Source organism: Trachymyrmex cornetzi, unplaced genomic scaffold (assembly GCF_001594075.2).
Source record: "Trachymyrmex cornetzi isolate Tcor2-1 unplaced genomic scaffold, Tcor1.1 scaffold81, whole genome shotgun sequence".
Classification (NCBI taxonomy): Eukaryota; Metazoa; Arthropoda; class Insecta; order Hymenoptera; family Formicidae; genus Trachymyrmex; species Trachymyrmex cornetzi.
In genome coordinates, this window is record NW_017300147.1 from 344831 (window position 1) to 367735 (window position 22905).

General features: G+C 36.8%; 1 protein-coding gene and 1 long non-coding RNA gene across 2 annotated transcripts in view; both read right to left on the reverse strand.

The window, feature by feature from the left end:
• Positions 1-22905, reverse strand: part of LOC108768576 (uncharacterized) — a 40891-nt gene that overhangs the window by 9640 nt on the left and 8346 nt on the right. Inside the window, exon 2 of the mRNA XM_018519044.1 lies at positions 1583-1755. Within this exon, the coding sequence (XP_018374546.1) occupies positions 1583-1755 (173 nt within the window). The remainder of the gene's footprint in view (positions 1-1582; positions 1756-22905) is intronic.
• On the reverse strand, positions 10177-21806 carry LOC108768577 (uncharacterized). Its single transcript, XR_001940498.1, has 3 exons — positions 21736-21806; positions 12684-12685; positions 10177-10189 (listed from the first exon to the last, which is right to left on the reverse strand). It is a non-coding gene; the product is annotated as an uncharacterized LOC108768577 (long non-coding RNA).

Genomic DNA, 22905 nt, shown 5'->3' on the forward strand with positions numbered 1-22905 from the left:
AAATGCTTAAGGTTTATATTTCCAAGAACTTAAATCCACTTCCGAAGATTTATCATTCCTGTCGGAATTCGAGATAAAGCTCTATTTATAAATTTATGTACCACATAACACAGAAAACAATCAGAGTATACATAAATTAATTAATACACGTAGTATCGTACATTTATTTCAAAAGTGGCACAACTAAAAAAAAATAAGCTTTCTAGAAATAAGAAAAAACTATTTTTCCACTTGACTTATTGACTAATCAAATAATATCGGCAAAAAGAATGTATTCTTGACATGATCACAAATGTCATTTTTTGTCATTTCATCTCACAATATTTAAAAGACCATCTTTTTTAACTGCGAGAATTTTAATATATAATTTTTAAATCACCTTTGTTATCAGTCTTTTTGAATTACGATCTTTTCAAACTATCATATTTAATGACTTTAACGATTTTTTTATAACATTAAGTTAATACACTCTAGAGGATTGATAGGATAATAATCACCTAACTCATTCATGATGATAATAACACAAAACTCACGTTTCTTGAGTTGTGTTATTCTTTAAATTAGATAGCGATATGTAAAAGTACGCAACGTATGAAACAAACATAATTCTACCCAGAAATATAACACGAAATATATCGTTTAAAATAGTCTTTATAGTATTTAATATAAAAAAGCACATTTTGATTATAAATATGCAACACTAACAAATTAACAAATTCTAAACGCACGATTAATTTTTCACGGAAATAAAATCTTGGTATAATAACATAGAATATCGAGCGTAAAAGTGGATAACGTATAAAACAAGATCTTATCACAGATCTTTTATAAGAATCTATAATCGCAATGTGTAGACACATGTCATTAAGGCTCCGCGAAATGGCATTAAATCTTTTCGATGTGGCCGGCCTTCTTCCGGTATTCAGACAGTTCACGCCTGCGTTCGTCGAATACAGTCCAGCCGAATCCTTCGACAGGACCGCGAAGAGTGAACTCCCAATTTCACGGTCGGTCGGACATACGGTTACCCTTAGGTCTTTCAAGCGGATATTTATATTTATTCGCTTAGACACGCGTGTTAGACCCCGCAAATAGCGCATACATCCGTTCCCTTCTTCGACACCGATGCATCTCTTCATTTTACTTACCTCCTTAACCTCCTCCGTTCTTATCTTCTTTTTGCATCACATATTCGAATTACATTATTATTCGACATTATTTTGAAATTTTATTTCTCATCCGTATACATAAATACAATATATTAAGCACTTTTATAACTAAACTGGAAATCTTGTTAAAGTTTAATCTACCTAAGTTGATTAAAGGTTCACACTCCATTTCGAAGTAAATCGGTTGAATTGAATAAAATTAGTCGCATCGATCTAGAATGTGTTGAAACGTAGTGATTAATCGAAATGTTTAAGATTTTTTAATTAACTTATATCTATATATACTTTTCATTTATTTATGAATCAAAGGCTCCTAACGTCAGCTTCCTTATTTTGATTTCTTTTACATACGATTGAAGAAACGGCGATGTGTACGACAAAATAAGTAAAAGAGACTGAAAAAAGAAACTTACTGCCACGCGGCTCTCTTTTAGTTCGAGTCTCACAGCCAGTGCTTCTCGCATAAAGACATCAGGATAATGACTCGACAGGAAGGCCCGCTCCAATTCTTCCAACTGCCAACTGTTGAAGTTAGTCCTGCTTCTTCGTCTCTTGTTGCCGCCCTCATCTGATTCTCCGTCGCAACCTGAAAAGAAAAACATGTATTCAGAAAAAGATAAGCCAACCCAAAAAAACATAGAGTTCCTATATAAATACACATATTTACACAATAGGTAAAACAATTATATTATTATATAATTATGTTACTTGGTATAAAAATAATATAGCTTTAAATCAAATATAATAATTATATACCTACAAACGATTATACATAATTATACAGAACTATATATGAAATATGTCCATATATAATTATATACGAGTATATATAATTATACATAGTGATATGAAAATTGAAAACGAATAATTAATCCAGTTTTATTGCCAAGATATTATTATATGTAGTTAGCATCGCATTCTAAAATACACACGTTATAAAATGTGATTAAATACATTTAGAGATTCAAGAAGCACACTCCGAAAATGTATGGAAATCTTCAAAAGAAAATTCGCCAATTCGATTTGCATACGCTTTCTTATAGGATTCCTGAACGTTTTTTTCTTACGAGAAGCGCGCCCATCTCGTGGTGGGGCTGCGTACTAATATCTTAAATATAATTATGTACAGGCTATGTGTATAGATATCTTACATATAATGTACATATATATGTATACAGGGTATCCCGCGAGACTTCTATCACTCTACCTTTCTGACTTCTATCAAGACAGTTAAAAGTAAAAAATCTTAGAGACGACTAAAATATGTCCAAAATTAATCATTATATGGACAAGGCTTTAAGATTACTAGCAACAAAATCTATCGTCTATTAGTAATCTTTTTGTCTACTACATTTTCTCACTAAAAGATTTATCTTTTATAAAAATTATCTTTAGAAAAATATAGTCATTTTTTTCAGATGACTCGATGCAGTCTCTGGGATGTTAGCTATCCAGGAATTTCCAGCTTCATAAATCAACATTGAAGTTTTCGGACTTGAAGCATTCAAGTCACTCTCCAAGGAGTATCCCGAGGAGTCAAGAAGTTTGATGCTGTGAAACTGCTGAAGAACGAAACTGTAATGACCCGAGAAAGAGGTTGAACGAACAGAGGTCCCCGGGATTCGATGCCTCGGAGATTAGGGATCTAAAGGTCCGGTGCGCTGCGCTGCGCTGCGCTGCGCTGCGCGCCTAGGAACAGAAGAGCCGAGAGAGTAAACGATAACGGCGACATAGGCTTGAACACCCGCAATTACTTAATCGGCGCGCGCTATTGTTGCTGCGCGGCGGGATAGTGTAAGTGCATGTCTCGCAGCGAAAACAAATGCAGTAGTTACGCTAACCGCCGAGCAATAATGCGGCCCGTAGTTGTAACGGCCGACGCGCGCGTTCCGATAATGAAGTTAACCATGTAGTAAAGTGTGCACTCCTCTTCAATCTTCTCCTCCGATCGAGCAGCTGCACCGGCGCGGTCGCGGCACTCGCTTTCGTGCTCGCCACTTTGCCGATGTAAATCGATGAATTCGCGCGCACGCACACTTGGCAAGCCGTACCGGTCCTTTTGTTCGTGGTGGTGTCAAGCCGAGCGTGACGCGAGTAACAACGAGAGATTATAGCGGCAATCATCATTGTTAGACATAATCTAACAACGTAACAATTCTTAACGCGAGTTTGTACCTACGTAATTCCAGAGTCGCTCTCTCGGTGAGCACACATCGCCGCGCCGCGCCGGGGTAGATTTTACAGATAAAGAGAAGGAACTTTTGAGAGAGACGGTCGATTTGGCGGATTTAATACTCGCGGCTCGAGAGTTTAATCTCTCAATCATGTTAACAATCGCTATAAAAATCTGCAAATTCTGCAAATCTCACTCGACACTCTTAACACTGCCGAGTGTCACGAACTGTCGATTTGATAGCCTTAAAACTCAATTTATTTTATTCCACATAAGAACAGCGAAAGGCTGCTTTGTTATCGCTCGTTATTGTTAATTATTGCAAGAGAGCTATGATCATGCGAGTAATAATTTACCTTTTTCTCAAAAGGTTCGAGTTTGGCGAACGATCGGCGGATCGCTGCATCCGGGCAGCCAGCAGAACGTTATAATTTGCGGCAGCCTATCTCGCGCGTGATCGATATCGATATCGAATTAAGTACTGTATACTTTCGACGGGAATTATTATGTTCGTGCGACACGAAAATGGTGGACGACGTCGATGGCGGACGATCGCGAATTTATCTTAATTTCGCGCCATTTGTAATCGCGGCGCAAGGTAAACATCTCGCCGGGCGTCGAGTGAATCGCGTTCTTACAAAGTGGCCTTAAACACGTAAGCTACGGAAAAAAAGGAAACAAGTTACACAAACATAAAAATATATGCAAAGTTGGAAAAAAAATTAATCGAACAGATCAAATATAATTAAAGTTAAAAAAATGATTTAAAAAAAATCAATGTATAATATATAAAATATGAGAAAAAAAACTGCATGTAACGCAAAGCAGTTATTAAAATGTTAATTGAAAAAGGTTGTGTTTAACTCATCATCATTTAACCAGAGAAGAACGATTCGACGATACCACCGATATTGCGCAAAATCCCCTTGGTATTGATTAAAATGGCGTCGGTTCCAGATGAGACGTCCAAGGAGCAATAACCACGCGCGATTCACGACGGAGACCCGTACCAAAAATCGCTTTCTCATCCTATCCGGGCACGCGCGAGATAAGCAGCACGCTGGCATACTCCGAGGCATCTCGGCGTCCCGGCGTATTGAATAAACATGGAATTCCAGTGATTTTACGAGGACAATCCGCTATCCCCCGATGGCGATATCTCCGATGAGGATCGGCGGTTCCATGCCGCGTGTATGCATGCTAATGGCCGGAATTGAATAAAAGATCGGGAATTATGATTGACTAGGCGATGCCAGCAATCCTCCTTCCACCCACGGGTTATCTTAATCTCATATGGAGTAAAACGGAGATGGAAATAAATGCTCAATTGCAGTACGAAGGATCTCGCTTCGTGGGGGAATCTTCAACTCCGCGATTGCAGAATTTCGATATTGACTATGTTCGCGGTGTAAAATATTTCATATTTGTACACGTATTTTTACTAAACGTTTCATATGGTTTCTAAATAAATATAAAATCAAACGGGATATTTACAGTTGCAATAAAAAAAAATACATTTTTATAGTGTCAAATTTTACTTCAGGCTTTCCAAATAATACAGATGATCGTTATTAACTCAAAAAGAATTTCTTTCCGGTAATTCAAAAAGGATATCGTGGAAGTATATCTTTTGGCTTCCTAGGATGACATCAAAGTTACTTCGAAAGAAGTCTTTTTTTCTATTCGTAATAGATTCGAAAAGAATCGCATATTCGCAAGTAATATGCGGCGTAGCCGCCAGATGGACGCAGTGATGTTCTAGTTCTCGTAAATAAAAAACCAGGATAGAAAAAAAGGCGTATTGAGTTTCTCAACTGTGTTTTAATCAAATGAAACCAAAATGTCTAAAAAATATTTCGATTTCGTTTAAACCTTTATAGACTATAAAAAAATTCTCTTTTGTGAATAAGAGCTCGGAATCGATGTGTGTCTATGTTGTGACATAAAAGTTGTGATATAAATCTTCTGGAACTCCTACGAATGTTTTTAAAACAGAAATGAATACGTTCCATAATTTGGGAATTCAAAAAAAGCAGTTCAGTACGGAAATAAAAAAGCCTAATACTGCACACAATTTTGACATTTTAGCAATCAGTTTGATTGTCCAATATAATCTGTGTCTAGCTAAATTTTTATATTTTAGCAAAACCATTTGTCACATATAGAAATTAAATCGTTATTTATTATGAATTGCAGAACGACATTTTTGCGCGATAAAGACACGCGGATATTGCGGACTAAAGTAAAAGGCCGACTGAAGGGCTAAAAGTGTCAACATATAAAATGCAGGATCGAGAGATAAAAGTCATTGATGTCGCGTTTTATTTCGATCAACGTTTATTTCAAAAAGCTTGTCAATTAAGATTGACCGATGGTAGGTAGGCACTGTTTGCGAATCGGTTCGAGATTGTCGTTGAAGTGGCCGAGGCCGATGAAAAATCGCGGGGGTTGGGCATTAATCAGCGTAATTAGATGCTATTTATTCGCGGGCCATCTCGTCCGCTCCGCGATGGATCTCGCTCATTATTGATAATCTATAATCCATAATAAGCGCTCTGGTGCAATGGCAGGTTGAGGGATCGTCACGAACGATAATACCTTTATCGTATCAATGCCGGGCCAATCGCCGCGCTCACTTGCACCAAATTTCATAATGGAATGAAGCGGCAGTAATTAATAATCCCAATTAAATGCGATTTGAAGTACACGCACAATTTCGACGTTACGAGACAAGAGGTAAATTATATACGGAGCGACAAAATGTATTTCGATGTGTGTTTTTTAAAACTTGATTCATTTCTGTTTACAAAACCGGATGACAGGAGAGATGTATGTATAATTTCGGACGTTTCTCATTGCGTCAAGTTGTATAATTATGCAAAGGAGGAAAGATGTAATTATGTAAAAATTCTCTCCCGATCATGAGCAGAAGATCCATCGCCGAGCCGAAGCGCGTCTCGCTCATATCATGAAATTAGTCGACTCATTATCATCGTGTCAGGTTCATTATGCGCCGAGTGCATTACGCCGAGAGACAGCCGCTTCCCTCGTTAAGGAGGAAATGCACAATTCTGCTGCGAGGCGAACGCAACGAAAATAGATTAAGACGACGCGATCCGCCGATCAAACCGGACGTGAAAATTGTTTAACTCGTTCCCTCATAAATTATTTAGCGCGCCGCCGCCCGCTATCATCTATCAACTTTGATAACCGCGCCCGATAATAACTCTCGTGCCTGGCCGCTCGAGACTACAGGCAGTACAGACGGCCTCGAGTGCAACCGCGTAAATACATTTTCGACCGAATTGTGCGAACGTCAAGAAGGAGAGAAAACGTGTGCGCGAGTTATATCCACGTGATTTCGCCGAGGTCAATTCGCAACGTTCGTTGCACGATAAAAAGTCAAGCTACGCAAATTAATTCTATCGGAGGTTATCGTCTAACTTATGATTACGCTATCTAACATTTCGTGGCTATAGCAACGGGAGACTAGACAAAATTACCCGTGTATTGAATTCGAAAAATGATTTTATAAAAGTCATGTACATACCGTACATATGGACCTTCATAACTTTACTTTTGACAAATTTCTTAACAAATTATATTTGTATCACTTGTATTATTGTATTTATAAATTTATATTTTACTCTAAATTTTAGAGACGATTTTTCAATAAGAAAAAGTTTGATAGAGATTATCAATTATTTGAACGTCTTATATTATTGTCGTATATTATTATTATAAAAGTATGTAACTTAATTTAAAACTTGAGATCACTTAAAACTGTCAGTCTTGTTCTCGTGTAAACTCTTCTTTTTAATAAAAAAAAAATTTTTTACTTTATTTCCTCATAAGAATGCAAACAAAATCTGAAACGTCTGTTTACCGAATGCATATCCAATCACGATAAAAATATTCCATGCTGTTGCCGTATTTTTCTGTATTTCGGAATAATGTCAATCGTGTTTTGAATTTAGGTCAGATATCGAAACCTCGAGAGTGTTCTCTTTCTCTGTTCTCTTAAGATTCTTTCAATCTGGACTTTATTACATTTTATATTATTCTTTTTTTTATACAGCTTCTTATGTTAATATAATTCTTGTATCCTTAAAATCTATATAATTCATGAAGCATTTTGATCCGCGTTGTTATTGTTACGCTAAATTAGCTTATCTCTTTCTCTACATATTTCATGTAAAAACTAAGTAATAAAAAGCTATTAATAAAAAAGTTCAATACGTAAAGTTCAATAACTGTATTTAGCAAGAACAGCAATTGATTTCTTGAGAAATCTTGTAGTCTGTCATTAAAATAAATCAAACTCAATTCAAACGTTATTATTTAAGGAACACCGTCATATAATTAAAACACTTTACTCCACAGTGCAAATTTAACTTTTTTTAAGCTTTAAATGCTGTTAAAGAAATAGTTTTTTTTTACGTCAGATCTGTAAAACAGTTAAAATATTATAAAATTTTAAATCGGTATAAAAATCACCTATACTTTATTAAGATAATTCATTTAATAAAACAATGATTTCGTAATATTTAGCCTAACATATATAACGCCCTTGCTTATTAGATCTTTTATTATTAAACGCAATAAATACGTTAACGACGCGACGTCATTTTAATAAATGACACACTACTTCTGACCGCCAATTTAATAAATGACATATACTTCCTCAAACACGATTCTTGTTTGCGATTCCAATGATAGTGATCCAATTAGCGACCGTTTTCTCGGGCGTTCCACTCTGTTTACGCCGTAGTCTATCCATTCTTTTACTTTCAATGTCGCGACTCCGCTGCTTTTTAAAATGTGCCTTTAATACTCGGCTGAATAGCTAATAAGCCGTTTAACGATTTACAACACCAGCGATTTATGTCGTGTATAATTAAGTTGATTCAAATTGAAAGCGTACTGTAGAAGCATCCTCCGAGCACTAATTATCGACACATCGATCAAATTAATATTATACTTGCATCTAATATGTAAACAAATATTTTTTAGGCTTATATGGTATTTGTTAAAACATCAGAAATTTATATTATATATTTGTATTATACTATTACTATTTGTTTAATATAATTTATAAATCATTGGATTATCACAAAATACTCGAACGTTCTCAACACAAATTACCAAGTTTTTAAAATTGTTTTACTTTAAAAATTATTAAGATGCAATCAACATATAAATTTGGATTCTGCGCCAATTGAAATTTTTTACTAATGGTTTAAAATAAAGAGAAGTTATTCGATCATTTCCAATCACGTCAGTTCTGAACGAGTAAATTATTTACGTGCGAATACTGTTGATCATTTTAGTTATGCTCTTCTTGACTCTGTCACTGGAAATAATTTTGACCTTTAATTATTTAAATTTATAGTTTTTTCGATAAGTACCCACTAGCTGTAACGGGAAAGTACTGACAAGACTTAATAAACGCTCCGTGGATGTGGATTAACAAGACCGAAACATTTTCTCTCTCGAGGTGCGGCCAGCACGATCAATGACGAAGAGCATCATCATCCGGCATGGTCGGCGAAGATCGCGCGAAATTCTGGACCGTCGGGGCCGCAATCAATTTGCTGGCGAACGAGGCGTTTTTATAGATGATTTCGCGTCGGTGTGCGCGATCGCTTGCGGCTGTGTGCGTTTAATACGCGTTGACGTGGCACGTTTTTAGCGCGGTGTAATCGCATGATGATACGTTACTGGTCTCTAACGACGCACGCGACCCTTCGTGGCAACTCTCCTTTATGCGGACGTCTCACTTGCCGGGAAAACGAGCGAGGGAAATGCACGAGAGACGAAAGAACGAAAGAGAGAAGAAGAAAAGAGAGAGGGGGGGGGGAGCAAGAGAGAAAATGCGTGTATGAGTGTGCATGTCGTAGATATCGGCGGAACTGGTTCTTCGCCAGCCGCGAAGAGCGATAATCCTTTACCGGAAGAGTTCGATCAGAAGCAACGACTGAAAGGTTGAGAGCGAAAATGGATCTCACAAGTAATAATTAATACAACCTATCTCATTTGTAAGATTATTTTAATTATACGAATTCATATTCTTCTTCAATGAGGTGGACTTTCCAAATCAGAGTGAACCTATTTCTGCACCAAAGTCTTCTATTTTAAGAAGGTATGCAACTTAACATTTGCTATATAGGTGGAAGAAGACGGTTATGGAATAGGCTGTAGAATACCACGATATCTTGTATAATTTACGCTGCATTTTGGCGGGGTGATCATTATTTTACTTCTTCACAGTCTTCTTAGATGTTAATGGGCACTGATCATTAATGTTTAACGTGTCGTAAATTGCATTTCAGTTTTGCAAATAGCGGACAGTTTTACAGATATATATACTCTTTACGTAATTTTGAAAAGTATGTCGGTATACATTTTGTAACTTCTGTCTAGCCTGAAAACCTTGAATGTGACTTTCACGTGACGTAATTGAACTAAATTTGGTAACAAAATATGCGTATCCAACATATAAAGTTATATCATGTACAAGTTGATATATTCCATATCCCTCTTTCTATTCTATAACCAGAACCTATTTCCCTCTTCAGTTTTTTGTAAATTACTTCTTTTTGTATAGTCTATACAGGTAGAAGTTTTCTACTTTTCCATAGGTAGAAAAACTTCTATACTTATAATTGGAATCACTCAATAATTGGAACTTGTACCAAGAGTAGTTACGTCACATTAATATCTATTGAGTTATTTCAATAAAATAAAATACTATATTGTGATTAAAAAGTACCCAAACTACTCTTTTAAATTACGGGAAAACTGTAAATCAAATCCGTTTGCTTTGCTAAGTTGGTTTACACATGTCCTTTACATTTGATAAAAAAATCATGGCGTTCCTTCAAGCCGTTTGAAAATGACAGTTGTTTATGTCAGTGAAGATTTTTGTGCACAGCAAGAAATTGTTTGAAATTTTGCGTTACGAACGAAATTTCGTTCACAGGCGCATTTAAAATAAAGTGAGCACATGTGTACCAACTTAGCAAGGCAAACGGATTTGATTTACAGTTTTCCCGCAATGTTTAAAAAATAAAATCCGGATATTTTTTGATCACAGTAATATTATTCTATAACCTCTTCACTTCCTTTATATATCGTTAATAGAATGATTCTAAGGGTCAATTCGCTATCGTAGATAAACGTATATACACATTTTGCAAAACTTGCATGAAACTTCGAGAAGTCAGATGGAAGATTCAAGTTCGAAAGTTCAGTGAAATCCTGAGGAGAAAAGTTCTGTACGGAATTAATTGTTCAGTCATCATCAAGTTCTGATATACCACCGTGGGAAGATTGAGATCTCTAAAAGGAGCATCATCCTCGGCTTTCATGATCCTTCCTGATCTCGCAAGAACACGCAGACCAGGCAAGGTGAAACGAGTGAGCTCGTCAGTGAGGCAGCGAAGTGCAGCCCGAAGGTGTTTAATAAGTTCTTGCCCTACCTTACGCGCGTATACGCATACACCTATACACGCCCGAAATAACGTGCAATTAAATTGAAATTACACCTGGGTCGTCCCAGCTAGCACCTTTGTGCATCATGTGCCATCGTGGCCTCGTCCTGGCACAAATGGCTGGCAATTCGCGTACCTTTTGTTGCGTTCTGTTGCGTTCCGTTGCGTTGCGTAGCATGGCGTGACGTTGCAAAGCGAAAACACGCGGCATCAATTTTCAACATAAACGTAATAGTACAGGTAAACGGTGGCGTGTCGATTTTATTTAAACATTGTTCAAACGTATCAATACCGGAATAGCTACGACAAACGATATCCGATAATTCCTTCGTCTCTCCGCCAATTGTGTACGGAAATATCACTGAGAATTTCTAATGTCGTCAATATGCTCGTTGTTTCTTATGATATTTGCATATTTTATTCTTGATAACGAAAAATGCGGACTATGTAGACTTGATAGTTGATTAACCGTTTGTGATTTAACGGTCGTGACAGAATAGCGTAACGAGAACGCAAAACGGACACCGTACACAGCACTTACACGACGAATGCAATTCAGAAGTGAATTCAAGTTTCGTAATCACCGGCTTGGTGAGCGCCGCCGGGCCGCTTCCAGGACGCAAGCCTCCATTTAGAGGGTAGTCTCTTGTTAAGTGAGAGTCAACGACGTCATTAGCGTTAGGAACGACATCCTGGCACCCAAGAGACTGCCGCCTCCTATCTGGCAAGCAACACCAGTTTCCAGGTGAGGAGGTAACACGCCGACGATACCCATTTCGGGTCAGCTGAACTTTGCGTCCGCATCTCGCCCCTTTAAAGTGCGATTAACCTTATACTAGAGGACCGGGGCGACACGCGAGCGCCAAATGCTCAACCATTTGCGTCTACAATTGTAACGTTTGTTCCAAAATTCTTTTTACAAGGAGAGACTCACATATACATATATTTTACATCAGGATTCTGATCAGTTTTTACGTGGTTATTCTGGGGCATCAAAAAATAATCTCTGTAAAACAGTCAATTGCACCTTCTACATACAAAATAGTTGTCGCTTTTACAATTGTTACTATGCACTACATTTCTCCTTCGAATATAGAACCTACCAACATTGATTAAGTTTTTTAATTTAATAAATATACAAGTAAAACATTGAACAAACTTAATAATAATCTGTTACATCATGGATTTATAATGTCGATTTATAGTAACGTTATTTTGCATTAATTTCTCAACCTAATATAATAATTACACAACAGTTCTTTTATCATCTATTATTTAATTTTATTATTACGTCCTTAGTGGATACGCGATACTTCTTAGAAAAAATTTTAAATTATTATCATTGTTTACCGAGCGCACACTTAAGTTGATTATTAAGACTCATTATTTTTTACATTACCATACATAAATTATTTATTAAGCATATTCGCGACTTCTCAAAATGTTAATTACAAATTTAATAACACCAGTGTTTAACAAAGTGCAGGATAGCTTCTGCGTGAGGACCGACCGGTCGTTTTAGTCCTCCGAGATCGGGAGGGTTGGGAGAATGATCCCGGGAAAAGGGGGTTAATAAAGTAATTTAGTCTGGCGCGCGAGTGTGATAAAGGACACGGATGGCGAAGAAGAGGGAGAGAGAGAAGGAGAGAGAACAAGATTATTAAGCTGTAAGGCGTTAACTGGCATAAGGCGTCGGTAGGTGGATACGTTGCTTGCGTGCCAGACCGACTGCATTTGCATCTAGACGCCATCAATCCTCCTGACGCCCGGTTACATTCTCCTCTTTCCCCTGCCTGCCCAGAACTGCGTGGAGGGAAAAGGAGGCTTTCGACTTGCTCCAAGAACGACTCCTAACATCATACCTGACTCGCGAGGTGCGAAATGAAGATCCACAAAATGCTTGGAAGACGGCAGAGAAAGGGGGTGTTGTTGTTGTTGTTTAACGATTACCGTTTTGCGGCAATGGCGAAGACGAAGCGAGCCAAACGGTGAATTTTGCAGCATATGGGTCAGAATGATACTTGACACATATTCGACAGTCGAGCACTACCGCAGCCAATACGGTAGCAAGATTCTAATCCAGCTAGCAATCTAGTACGAAAACGAGTATCGTGTGTCGCCGGCTTAAGTGTCTCAAAATTTTCATTAATACAATTCGCTTTGTGATCCAATTCTCCGTATACTCTATTCTTTGTTTTGAACGAAGCAAAAATATATAAAAGTTTCTAGATTTTTCTGTATTTTTTGTATAAGTATTTGATAATAATACAAAAAGTTTGAAAGCGATTTAGTAAAAAAAAAGTATTATAATAAGATGGTAGACATGTTCTTAAAAAATAATTAAGATAAAAAATTTTCATTTAAATCATAAAATTTTGTATTCTTAAATATAAATATTGATTTTTTTTTTTTATTAAACTACTTCATTTGTATAACATTCATTTTTAAGTATAATTTTAGTCACTTTTTGCAGAGACCGATACATTTTTCATTTTGATGATGTATTGTAAAATATTTGTATTGGATCCGTTTCTTCGATAAACTGTATAAAGATACAGAACTAGATAATTGATAGATAATTTTTAAATAGAAAAAACGCTCCATACATCTCTCTCTCTCTCTCTCTCTCTCTCAGGTTTACTTCAACTTGCGTAATTGTAGCGCGACGCGATTATGCACGCATTAATCCTGCGGCAAAAGTCTGAGATATTAAATCCTGTTTGCAAGTCTATGCAAATGATCGTCTTGATTATGCGATGTCTGAAGAGCGAGGACCTAATTAAGATGAGACGGGAACCGGCGGGTGAACGCCGAAAAGGATCGATGGAAATGAGCCTCGAGGAACCTTCGCCACGTTACGTAACGTGCATTTAATTATACGCGTGATCAAATATAATCAATGCAGATATAAATTAAGGTGGACGACGTCCGATGATGTCTGACCGTATGCAGCTTGTTTATTTTTATCCGAGTCAACGATCAGGCTCAACTATCTGGGATTATCATTCTCAAAAGGACAGTGTCCGTTTTGACTCTCTGGTTGCTTGGATTTACGTATTACTGGATCGTCCAGATCTACATCCTCGTGGATATCCATGTGGCCCGCAAAATTGGATCATAATAGCTCTGGTCAACGACACATGACTGTGGAACACGTCGAAACCGTGTGAGTTTTGATGACAAGCCGCAAACATAAGGAAAAGGACAAAAACGAAGAGAAGTGAAGAGACTATCAAGAATAAGCTACGTAAAAAAGCGCAGCTTCTTCTCATAATACGGGTAGCCGGCGTATCGATCGATAAAGTAGCTTTTCTGATAAGATCTACAATCAGGCCGGTTAATTATATATAATATTAATACACCTTCTCGTGCTATTCTTAGTCATGTATAACTGACATCAAGAGGTGGAGAGTCCTGACTGAGCTGGCTGGCTGGCTTTCTGATCGACGGGAAGGGACGATCGCAAGTGACGTTCGGAAGGCTTTATTGGCTCTAGATCACGATGGGGTGGATCGATTCTCATCAATGAGATGTACTTTCGTAACGCAAAAGCATAGAACATTCAATTATTCTTGTTTTATACATAAATGAATATTTCGATAATCTTGAATGTATAATTTATTAAAATTATTCGTTAATCACTTGCAAATTACATTGGAGTATAGGACTTAAGTCTCATAATTTTTTTAGGTAAATTTGTTTAAACATTTTTGTTTAAACTTGATTTACATAGAGAAGCCAAAATTACTTCTTCACAGTCTTTTTAGGCATTATAACATGACGACTCATCATTAGCGTTTACTGCCGTTGTCGTAAAAGCTGCATTTCAGTTTTGCAAGACAGTTTTTTTAGCAGACAGTTTGAAAGGTACTCTACGTAATTTTGAAAAGTATATTGATATTAATTTTGTAACTTCAGTCTAATTCGGAGGCCTTGAATGTGGGCTTTCAAATGACATAATTGAACTAAATTTGGTAACGGAATGTGTAAATAAGTTATATGCTAATTGGTGGTATTCCATACCCCCCTTCATATTCATAGCCTTTTTCCCTCTTCAGTTTTTTATAAATTACGTTCGTTCTGTATATCCAAAGAACCTCTACCTATAGCATGATTGGTATTACTATATAACTAACAAAATGGTAGTAAAGTAGTTATGTCACATGAATGTATACTGAATTATTTCAATGAAACAGAAAGGTATTGCCCCCTCTCTTCCTCTATCATATACTATGGTAATTAAACTGTGCATGAATACCATGCAATTATTATTAAATTAACGTAATTTTAATGCCGCGTTCGTGGCGAAGGAAGTAATGAAATATTAATGGAGAAGCAACTTTAAGAAGCGATTGAAGTCCTCTACGCGCGCAGAAAAGCAACATTGACTGTCGTAATTAAATCATGAATAGTTAGCCATTCAATTTGTGAGTAAGATCTAATCATAAATACGATTAGACGCGATCGTTCCGCTTGATAGGGCTTTTCGAAGGTGTCGAAAAACTTGGCAACGGGAGAGCAAACGGCACTGGAACACGCGCATACGTGTGGCGACAAGCGGGAAATATATGGCCGCGCCGGCCGGCGTATCTCTTAATTCCCGGTAAATACTGGGAATTTAACCAGCCGGTAATAAATACCCGCATTTAAATCCCACGCGTCCACGAGTCCTGAACTTGTTTCTGCGACGCGAGATGTAATTGCGAGTTTGTGTTTATTTCGCGGCGGCACCTTTTTTATTTCGCGCCCTCCCCTCCGCCGCTTGCAAACTAATTACCTGTCGTGTTTATTTAACGTGTCAATTAGAAAGATTATACCGGAGGCGAAAAAATATAGCGCGGGACTCTTAGACAGTTCTTCAAAACTAAAATTGCCTTAAAGATCGTGCTCGAAGCTTCGGTGGAAAAAAAAGTTGGTTTGTTTATGCGAGAAGAGTCATCATTTCCTTTCAGAGCCTGAACTCGGTTTAATGCTCTCATTTAGCACGCTCCTTCGGAATTTTCATTATTTACAAAACGTTATTTACATTGAAGATTGCGCGGTGTTTACAACAGAATAGTAAGCCTTAAGCCATAAGAAATTGACCAATCACAATCGAATGTGAGAAGAATAATTGACTGTGATTGATCAATTTCTTAAGGCTTGAGGCTTACTACTCTATTGTGAATACCGCTTTAAACTAGCCTTTCAAGATAAAAACACATAAAGGAACGTAAAGCAATAAAAAGACTTAAGCGACTCGACCAATCGCAATAAAAAACGTAAAGTGGTTCTCTACTGTGATTGGCCGGTTCGCTTATTGCTTATGCTTTATTTTTATTTTTTTTTTGTGTGGCTTCAGTGTCACAAAACCGTAGAAGAAAAAGAGATGAATTGTATAATATATCTGCACTCACAGAGAAAAATATAGTTTTGACAACTACTAAATGAACAACTCTAATACTTTAAGTACTTGCAACTAGTTTTGCAGAGTAATAAGAACTAGAGTAGTACTGAATACTATATTTTTATAGTATTCGGTACTACTTTAGTTCGTATTACTTTTTAAAACTAGTTACGAATATTTAAATTTTAGAGTTGTACTTTATAGTTGCCATAACTATTTTTTTTCTCTCAGTGTGTATTTAATTGCCCCGATCCATATAGGTAAATTGAGATATCAACGCGAGGGATACATTGTACGGCCTATCCCAATTATTATTAGCGTAATGCACGAACCGAGTGCGGAAAGTCAATATTGTACGATTCCGCGTGCACTGCATTACGGGTGTTCTCGAGCGGCCGACTATGTCTGGCTTAAAAAGGAGAAATTGCGTGTCGGACCTCGGCGCGTAGTCTTACACCACCCTAACTACTAGCCACGGATTGCTATTTGCTACCCCATGGCGTGTCATTTGCCGGGCGATAATATTATATCCCCCGTCGTCGCGTGAGATTCCGACCGGCGAGTCGATTGTTTTAAATGACCGATCGGCACCGTGCATTATCAGTCGTAAATGATAAAATTTATTAGATATTATGTATTTAAGAGGATTTAAGAGATAATTATATATACAATATATTACATTTATTTATGTCAACTTTTATTTAGTTACCAATAAGATATAATTAATAATAAGGTACAATTTTGTAGAATTTTTACATTTTCTGATCAACCAGGTCAAACAGGTTTAAAGATTTTGATGCCCGATAATCTTAAATAAAATTATTACAAGTAGATTTATTAAAAATATAATTCGTACAAACAATCATGGAAAAAAATTAATTGGGTGGTACAGCAAACCTATAACTTACTGCGCGAATTTAACCTCTACAACTAAGAAGATTTGATGGTTTAGCAAATCGCTAATATATTACTCAACTGTCAACTTTGCTACTTTAATATAGAAAATTGACTGTTTGTATATTACAACTGTAGATTTGCTGAATCGATAAAGTTCTCAGCTGTATTTTTTTCCGTGATTTTATAATATCAATAAATAATATTATCTATATCATTTCTTATATAAGTGTTATTATTAAAAAGATACATATGTAATTATGTATATGAATAACATCAATCGATTTACAAAGTTATTACCATACGCTGTCACCAATGCGAGGGGGTAACCACTCAAAAAATAGGTGTACACCTGGATTTCAGACTTCAAGACTTCATCGGACTTCACTGGAATTCATTGGACTTCATCGGAATTCATGAATTTATCGGACTTCATCGGAATTCATCGGATTTCACCGGAATTCATCGGATTTCACCGGAATTTATCGGGCTTCATCGGAATTCATGAATTCATCAGACTTCGCTGAATTTCATCGGACTTCACCGGAATTCATCTGACTTCATCGGAATTCATCGTACTTCACCGGAATTCATCGGACTTCACTGGAATTTATTGGACTTTATCGGACTTCACCGGACTTCACCGAACTTCATCCGACTTCTGACAGAGTGTACACTGGAATTCAAGAGTGGTTACCCCCTCGCACCAACGTATAACACTTGAAGAAATAATGTATGTAATACATTATGTTATACCTACAGTAGGCGCCTCCCTTTTATATACCTTTGCTCGCATACTAATCTTACAGACGGTATATGGGAACCTACAGTTTAAACGTCGATTCCAAACAACAATTTTTGATAGGGAGATTTCTTGAGCAAGTATACTACTCGCTGGTTTGCCATTGCCTTCCGAAAGGAGCTACGAACGTACGAAAATTTTCAGTTCTGCCGGGGATCGAACCCGGAATTTCCAAGTATAATACTCTAAGTATAGTACTGTAAGTAAAGTACAAATGTACGTTATTGCATAAAAAATTCCAAGCCAAATTTCTAAAAATGATGAGTAATGGAATTTTTTGAAAAAATATCAATCTCTTTTCAGTATAAAAAGCTATACAAGCAACGCTTATTTCCTACTGAAGAAAACAAAATGTTAATTAAAAATTATTGCTCAGTGTAACAAATAATATAAAATAAATAAAAAATATTTGATTAATCTTTAATATATAAGTATACTTGTTACTTTCATCTGTGATAAATTTATAGATATTCTCTATGAATTTCAGTTCAAGTACAAGTTGTGGAAACACGTACGATGCTCGCAGCTATGCGGCAGATATTCATGGAAATAAAAATGGTATTCCCTGTTCAGTTGGCGAGATCCTCGCAAACAGAATCCACCGGGAACAACGCCGCATTGAAGACGTCAGGTCGTGAGTCATGAGTTCTTTTGACACGATGTAAAACGACTTAGCAACTTTCCATTATCACTTACGGCATATTAGTGACCGCCGTTAATTTCGATGGTGGACGGTAGCGTGTAATAGAATGTAGCAAGCTGCTGAAAATGTTAATTTTCACGAGGCACACGCGTAAAAACGCGGATTTATCACGCGGTACCGTCGATTAATCGAATGCAAACGGCAGCCCCGCGGTTGTATTATCCGATGCAGATGTAGGCGTGCCTCGCGCGATAAATTCAAATTCACCGAAGGGTTATTTTTTACGGCGTCTCGCTCGCTCGTTTCCCTAATTGAGGATGGTAGCGTTCGTCGACTACCAAATTCCGAAATTATAGCTGAAAGTGTTACCGTGCATCGTCACGAATAAAACGGTGTATTTCATAATTCACAGTCCGAAAAAAAACATAATTAAATTGTAATAACTATATATTAATTTTTCATATCAACTAGTATTATTGTTATCTTTATAATTGCCATCACATTTTTTCTCTGACTGCATTATGAAATTTTCGGAATGTATCATTTTGTAGAAAATTATAAATATCGAGTGGGAATAAAAATTCGAACTTGGAACTATTTAGAAACCGATGGCTTATTTACATTCCGCTGTCAACTAAAATTTAATTTCTTTGTAATAAAAAATTCTCAGTAACAACCATTTTATATCGTAAAAAATACCTCTTGACCTTTACTTAAAAAATAAAGTGAAATGCCATTCTCCGTACAATAAAGTTACATCAACAGTCATACTTTTTTTTTATGTCCACGTATCAAGAATGCAGCAGCTTCTACGCCATCGGCGTCAGTAAATTACGCAAGAAACATTAAACGATCAACGTAAGCGAATTTGTGTTACATCGTGCTGTTTAGCTACCGTTCTCCACTGCGGCGTTTCGCTTCACAAATCATCCCACCGTTTATGTTCCCCAAGCGAAGACATTAAGGGCCACGCAGCATCGCGGGAAGGGTTAATTCCGAAGAAGAACGAGATCGCACTAAGAGGTGGAGGGCATTGTGGCCGACGTACAACGGACGAGTTAATTTATTTGAAATAATTCCAGATGAGATATATCATTGATATGCCGCGTCCGCCGACGTTCATTCATTTTTGTCGCGGCAGGTCGTCGCGATGAAAAATTCACTCGTCGGCTGATAAACGCTCCCCTTATTTCCTTGTAATTATGAGCGATCTTACGCGAGCGTCTTAATTTACGACGAACAATTAGCTCGGTCGACGAGAAATTGTGGGTATTTGAAAAAATTCAACGAATTTGCGAAATTGTATGTATATACTTATCTATACGTGTTGTATGTATATATTTTTTTAAAGATAAAATGACATAAAAATTATTTTAGAAAAAAAAAATAAAAATCTCTCAACATCTCCAAGTGTTTATCAAATTATTCGATATATCTGTTTTCTTCAATGTATATTTTACTGAGCTTTAGCTGTTATTATTATTTGTGTGTATTATAAATTTGCTTGTTAAAAAATAACACAATCGTAATTCCCTCAGCTTTCATAAATTCGTATAAATAATGCTTTACACAAATTTACAAGGTGAGAATCGTGCCCACCCGAAATAAGAATCGAAGCAAGGTTTTAGCAGTTTGCAGACTGGAGATCGCATTTATAAGACATTGAGACAAGCCAGTCTGGGGCCAGGAAGCGAAATTGGCGAAATAACTCAGAAAGTAATAAAAGAGAGATTCTTATCGTCAAAGACAATTAGCGGGGCATATAAATATGACGTATTTATAGTCTGTCAGCCGTATCTTCCCACTATATATGTACGTCCACTGTACCCCGTTACACCCCACCTATTCTCCATTATAACTCAAACTATTTAATTAATGTTTCCCCCTCCTCTCTCCCTCTCTCTCTCTCTCTCTTTCTCTCTCTCTCTTTCTGGCCGCGAAGAAAACTGACGATAAGAAATCTTGCAGACACGGCGCTTCGTAAACGCCTGGCTGCTTGGTTGGCTTATAGTCGCGTGATTCTTTGCGGACGGTATATCGACGATATCAAAGATTGTAAGATAGAAGGATCATGAGGATCCCGAGTCTAAACGCGCAGGCGTTTAACTCTGATGAATTGTTGCGTTATCAACGTTCTTAAATGACGTAATAATCCTGTTTAACATCCTGGTTAACAATCCTATTATAAACATTTGAGTAACTAAATAAAGAAGCATTTTAAAATATGTTAATCTGTTTTTGTAAATAATAGGAGACTGTATTGTATAAAGATGAATAGTATAAAATAATCAATTGTATCGTTTCTCTATACTCCCAAATCATTACACGACTCAAAGATAGTTTTTCAAAAGTTGTGGAAATGACAAAACTATATTTGATCATGCTTTTAAGAGTATAGGGAGGAGCTGATAGACTCATTTTTCAGTTTCGAATTTTTACAGACGAAATTAAGAGACTTATCGAAAAAAATGAATTCTACACAGTTACTACATACATTTGACTACCTAATAATATTTTAATAATAAGGGGAAACTGATAACTAATATGAAAAAAATGCATTTTTCTAATGCATTCCATCTGATTCAACTAACCTCGGGACCAGGGTAATTCGACTAAGATTATTAAAATAAAGATTAATGTATTTTAAGCTACATCTTTGGCTACGTATTAATAAAACTTTGATAAAAATATATTTTAAACACAAACATTCGCTTCGCAGGGCAAAACAATGCTTCTTTTTGCAAAATTTGTTCATTCCGTGCAAAAACACGTTGAATGAGTCTAGTTTTCGAGATTGGACATGAGGGAACTAAACTTATAATATTTACCACTGAGATAAATCTCTTTAAAAGAATACAATTTTGACTAAGTACTATAAGAGTCGTCACTAAATGAGTCATACAGTTCCATGCTGTGATTAGTCTACTATTCCCATCCGTTCATTTTTTAAAAACATTAACAATATACGATAACAAAGACACATAAACAAAAAAAATCTGTTAGACTTTATTAAGTAAGAACTGCACTTGCTATCTAAGCAGAAATCAAATATCTGAGACAATCATATACGATTGTAAAACAAAAACTTTAAGAATAAAAATATTTATTTAGGTGTACGATTTTTTTAAATCGTGGTATAACTTCTATCTTAGATGTGTTCGCAACAAGATGTTACGCGTGTTTTGTTTTTAATGTAGCCTCGATTATTCTATTTACTCCTATAGTCAACTGACCCCGGTCTCCTCTATATTTTTTTTGCAAATATTATTTGACAAGTTAATAGTTTTCTTTTAAGTTAAAAAATGGTTTCTCTTTTTTCTAAAGATTTAATTTTTTTAGTTGTGTTACTTTTGATGTAAGGTAAAGATTTATTTTATATGTAAAAACATAAGCTTAAACGTTCAAAATTTAAATTATATCTGTATTTAACTTCCAGTTCACGAAAATCAACTAAAAATCTTTTGAGCATTGTAATATAATTAAGAAACCAAATCGTAAATTATATCTTTTATTATAACGAATTTAATACGTTAGCGCACAAAATATGCGATCAAATCTAAAAACTAAAGACTTATTTCCTTTGCTGAGGAATGTGGAATTTGATGTGTGTAATTTCACACAACTATATTTATATCAAATTCGATATCCCTCAGTAAAGGAAATATAGTCCTTTTTCAGTTCCGATCATATGTTTTGTACGCTATATCAGATATGTTTAAACAATGAAACATATAATTTACAATTTTGTTCCTTAATTAAGGTACAATGTTTGAAAGATTTTTGTATCGATTTGCATTGTTACCTGGGAATCAAGCGTTATTATGAAACATTATCACTCGGTGCCTTCGTGAAATCTATTGGCGAGGATTGGCGGATCACGCAGGATCCGGTATTTCGGCAAGCAGTGCCCACTTGCCCAGAGGCAGAAAGACGAGGACGATTCAATTTGTCGGTCGCGCCGCGCCGCGCCGCGCCGAGCCGAGCCGCGCGAGTATTTCTGAGGGCCCGTGGCGATATTCACGACACGCAAGCCACGCTCGAAAATTAGCTCGTGACCGAACGTTGGTAGCTCCGAGCTCGGGCCTCGCGCGAGGGTGCGAGGGTGCGAGGGGCGAAGAAAGCGAGGGCGAGGGCGCAGAGAGGGTGGCGAGGGAGCCCGCGAGGTAGGGCAAGGCGGCGCGGGGACGCGGACGGGGAGGAAGAAAGAGAGGAGTTTTGAAAAGGGACTAACGACCGGCAGTTAACGGCGGCTCTGAAATTGCTGGTTGCCGGCGCATCTTCCACGGCCGACCCAGGCCGGGAGAATTATTAAACTGTAGTTTAGTTTAAATTAAGTTATTACCCG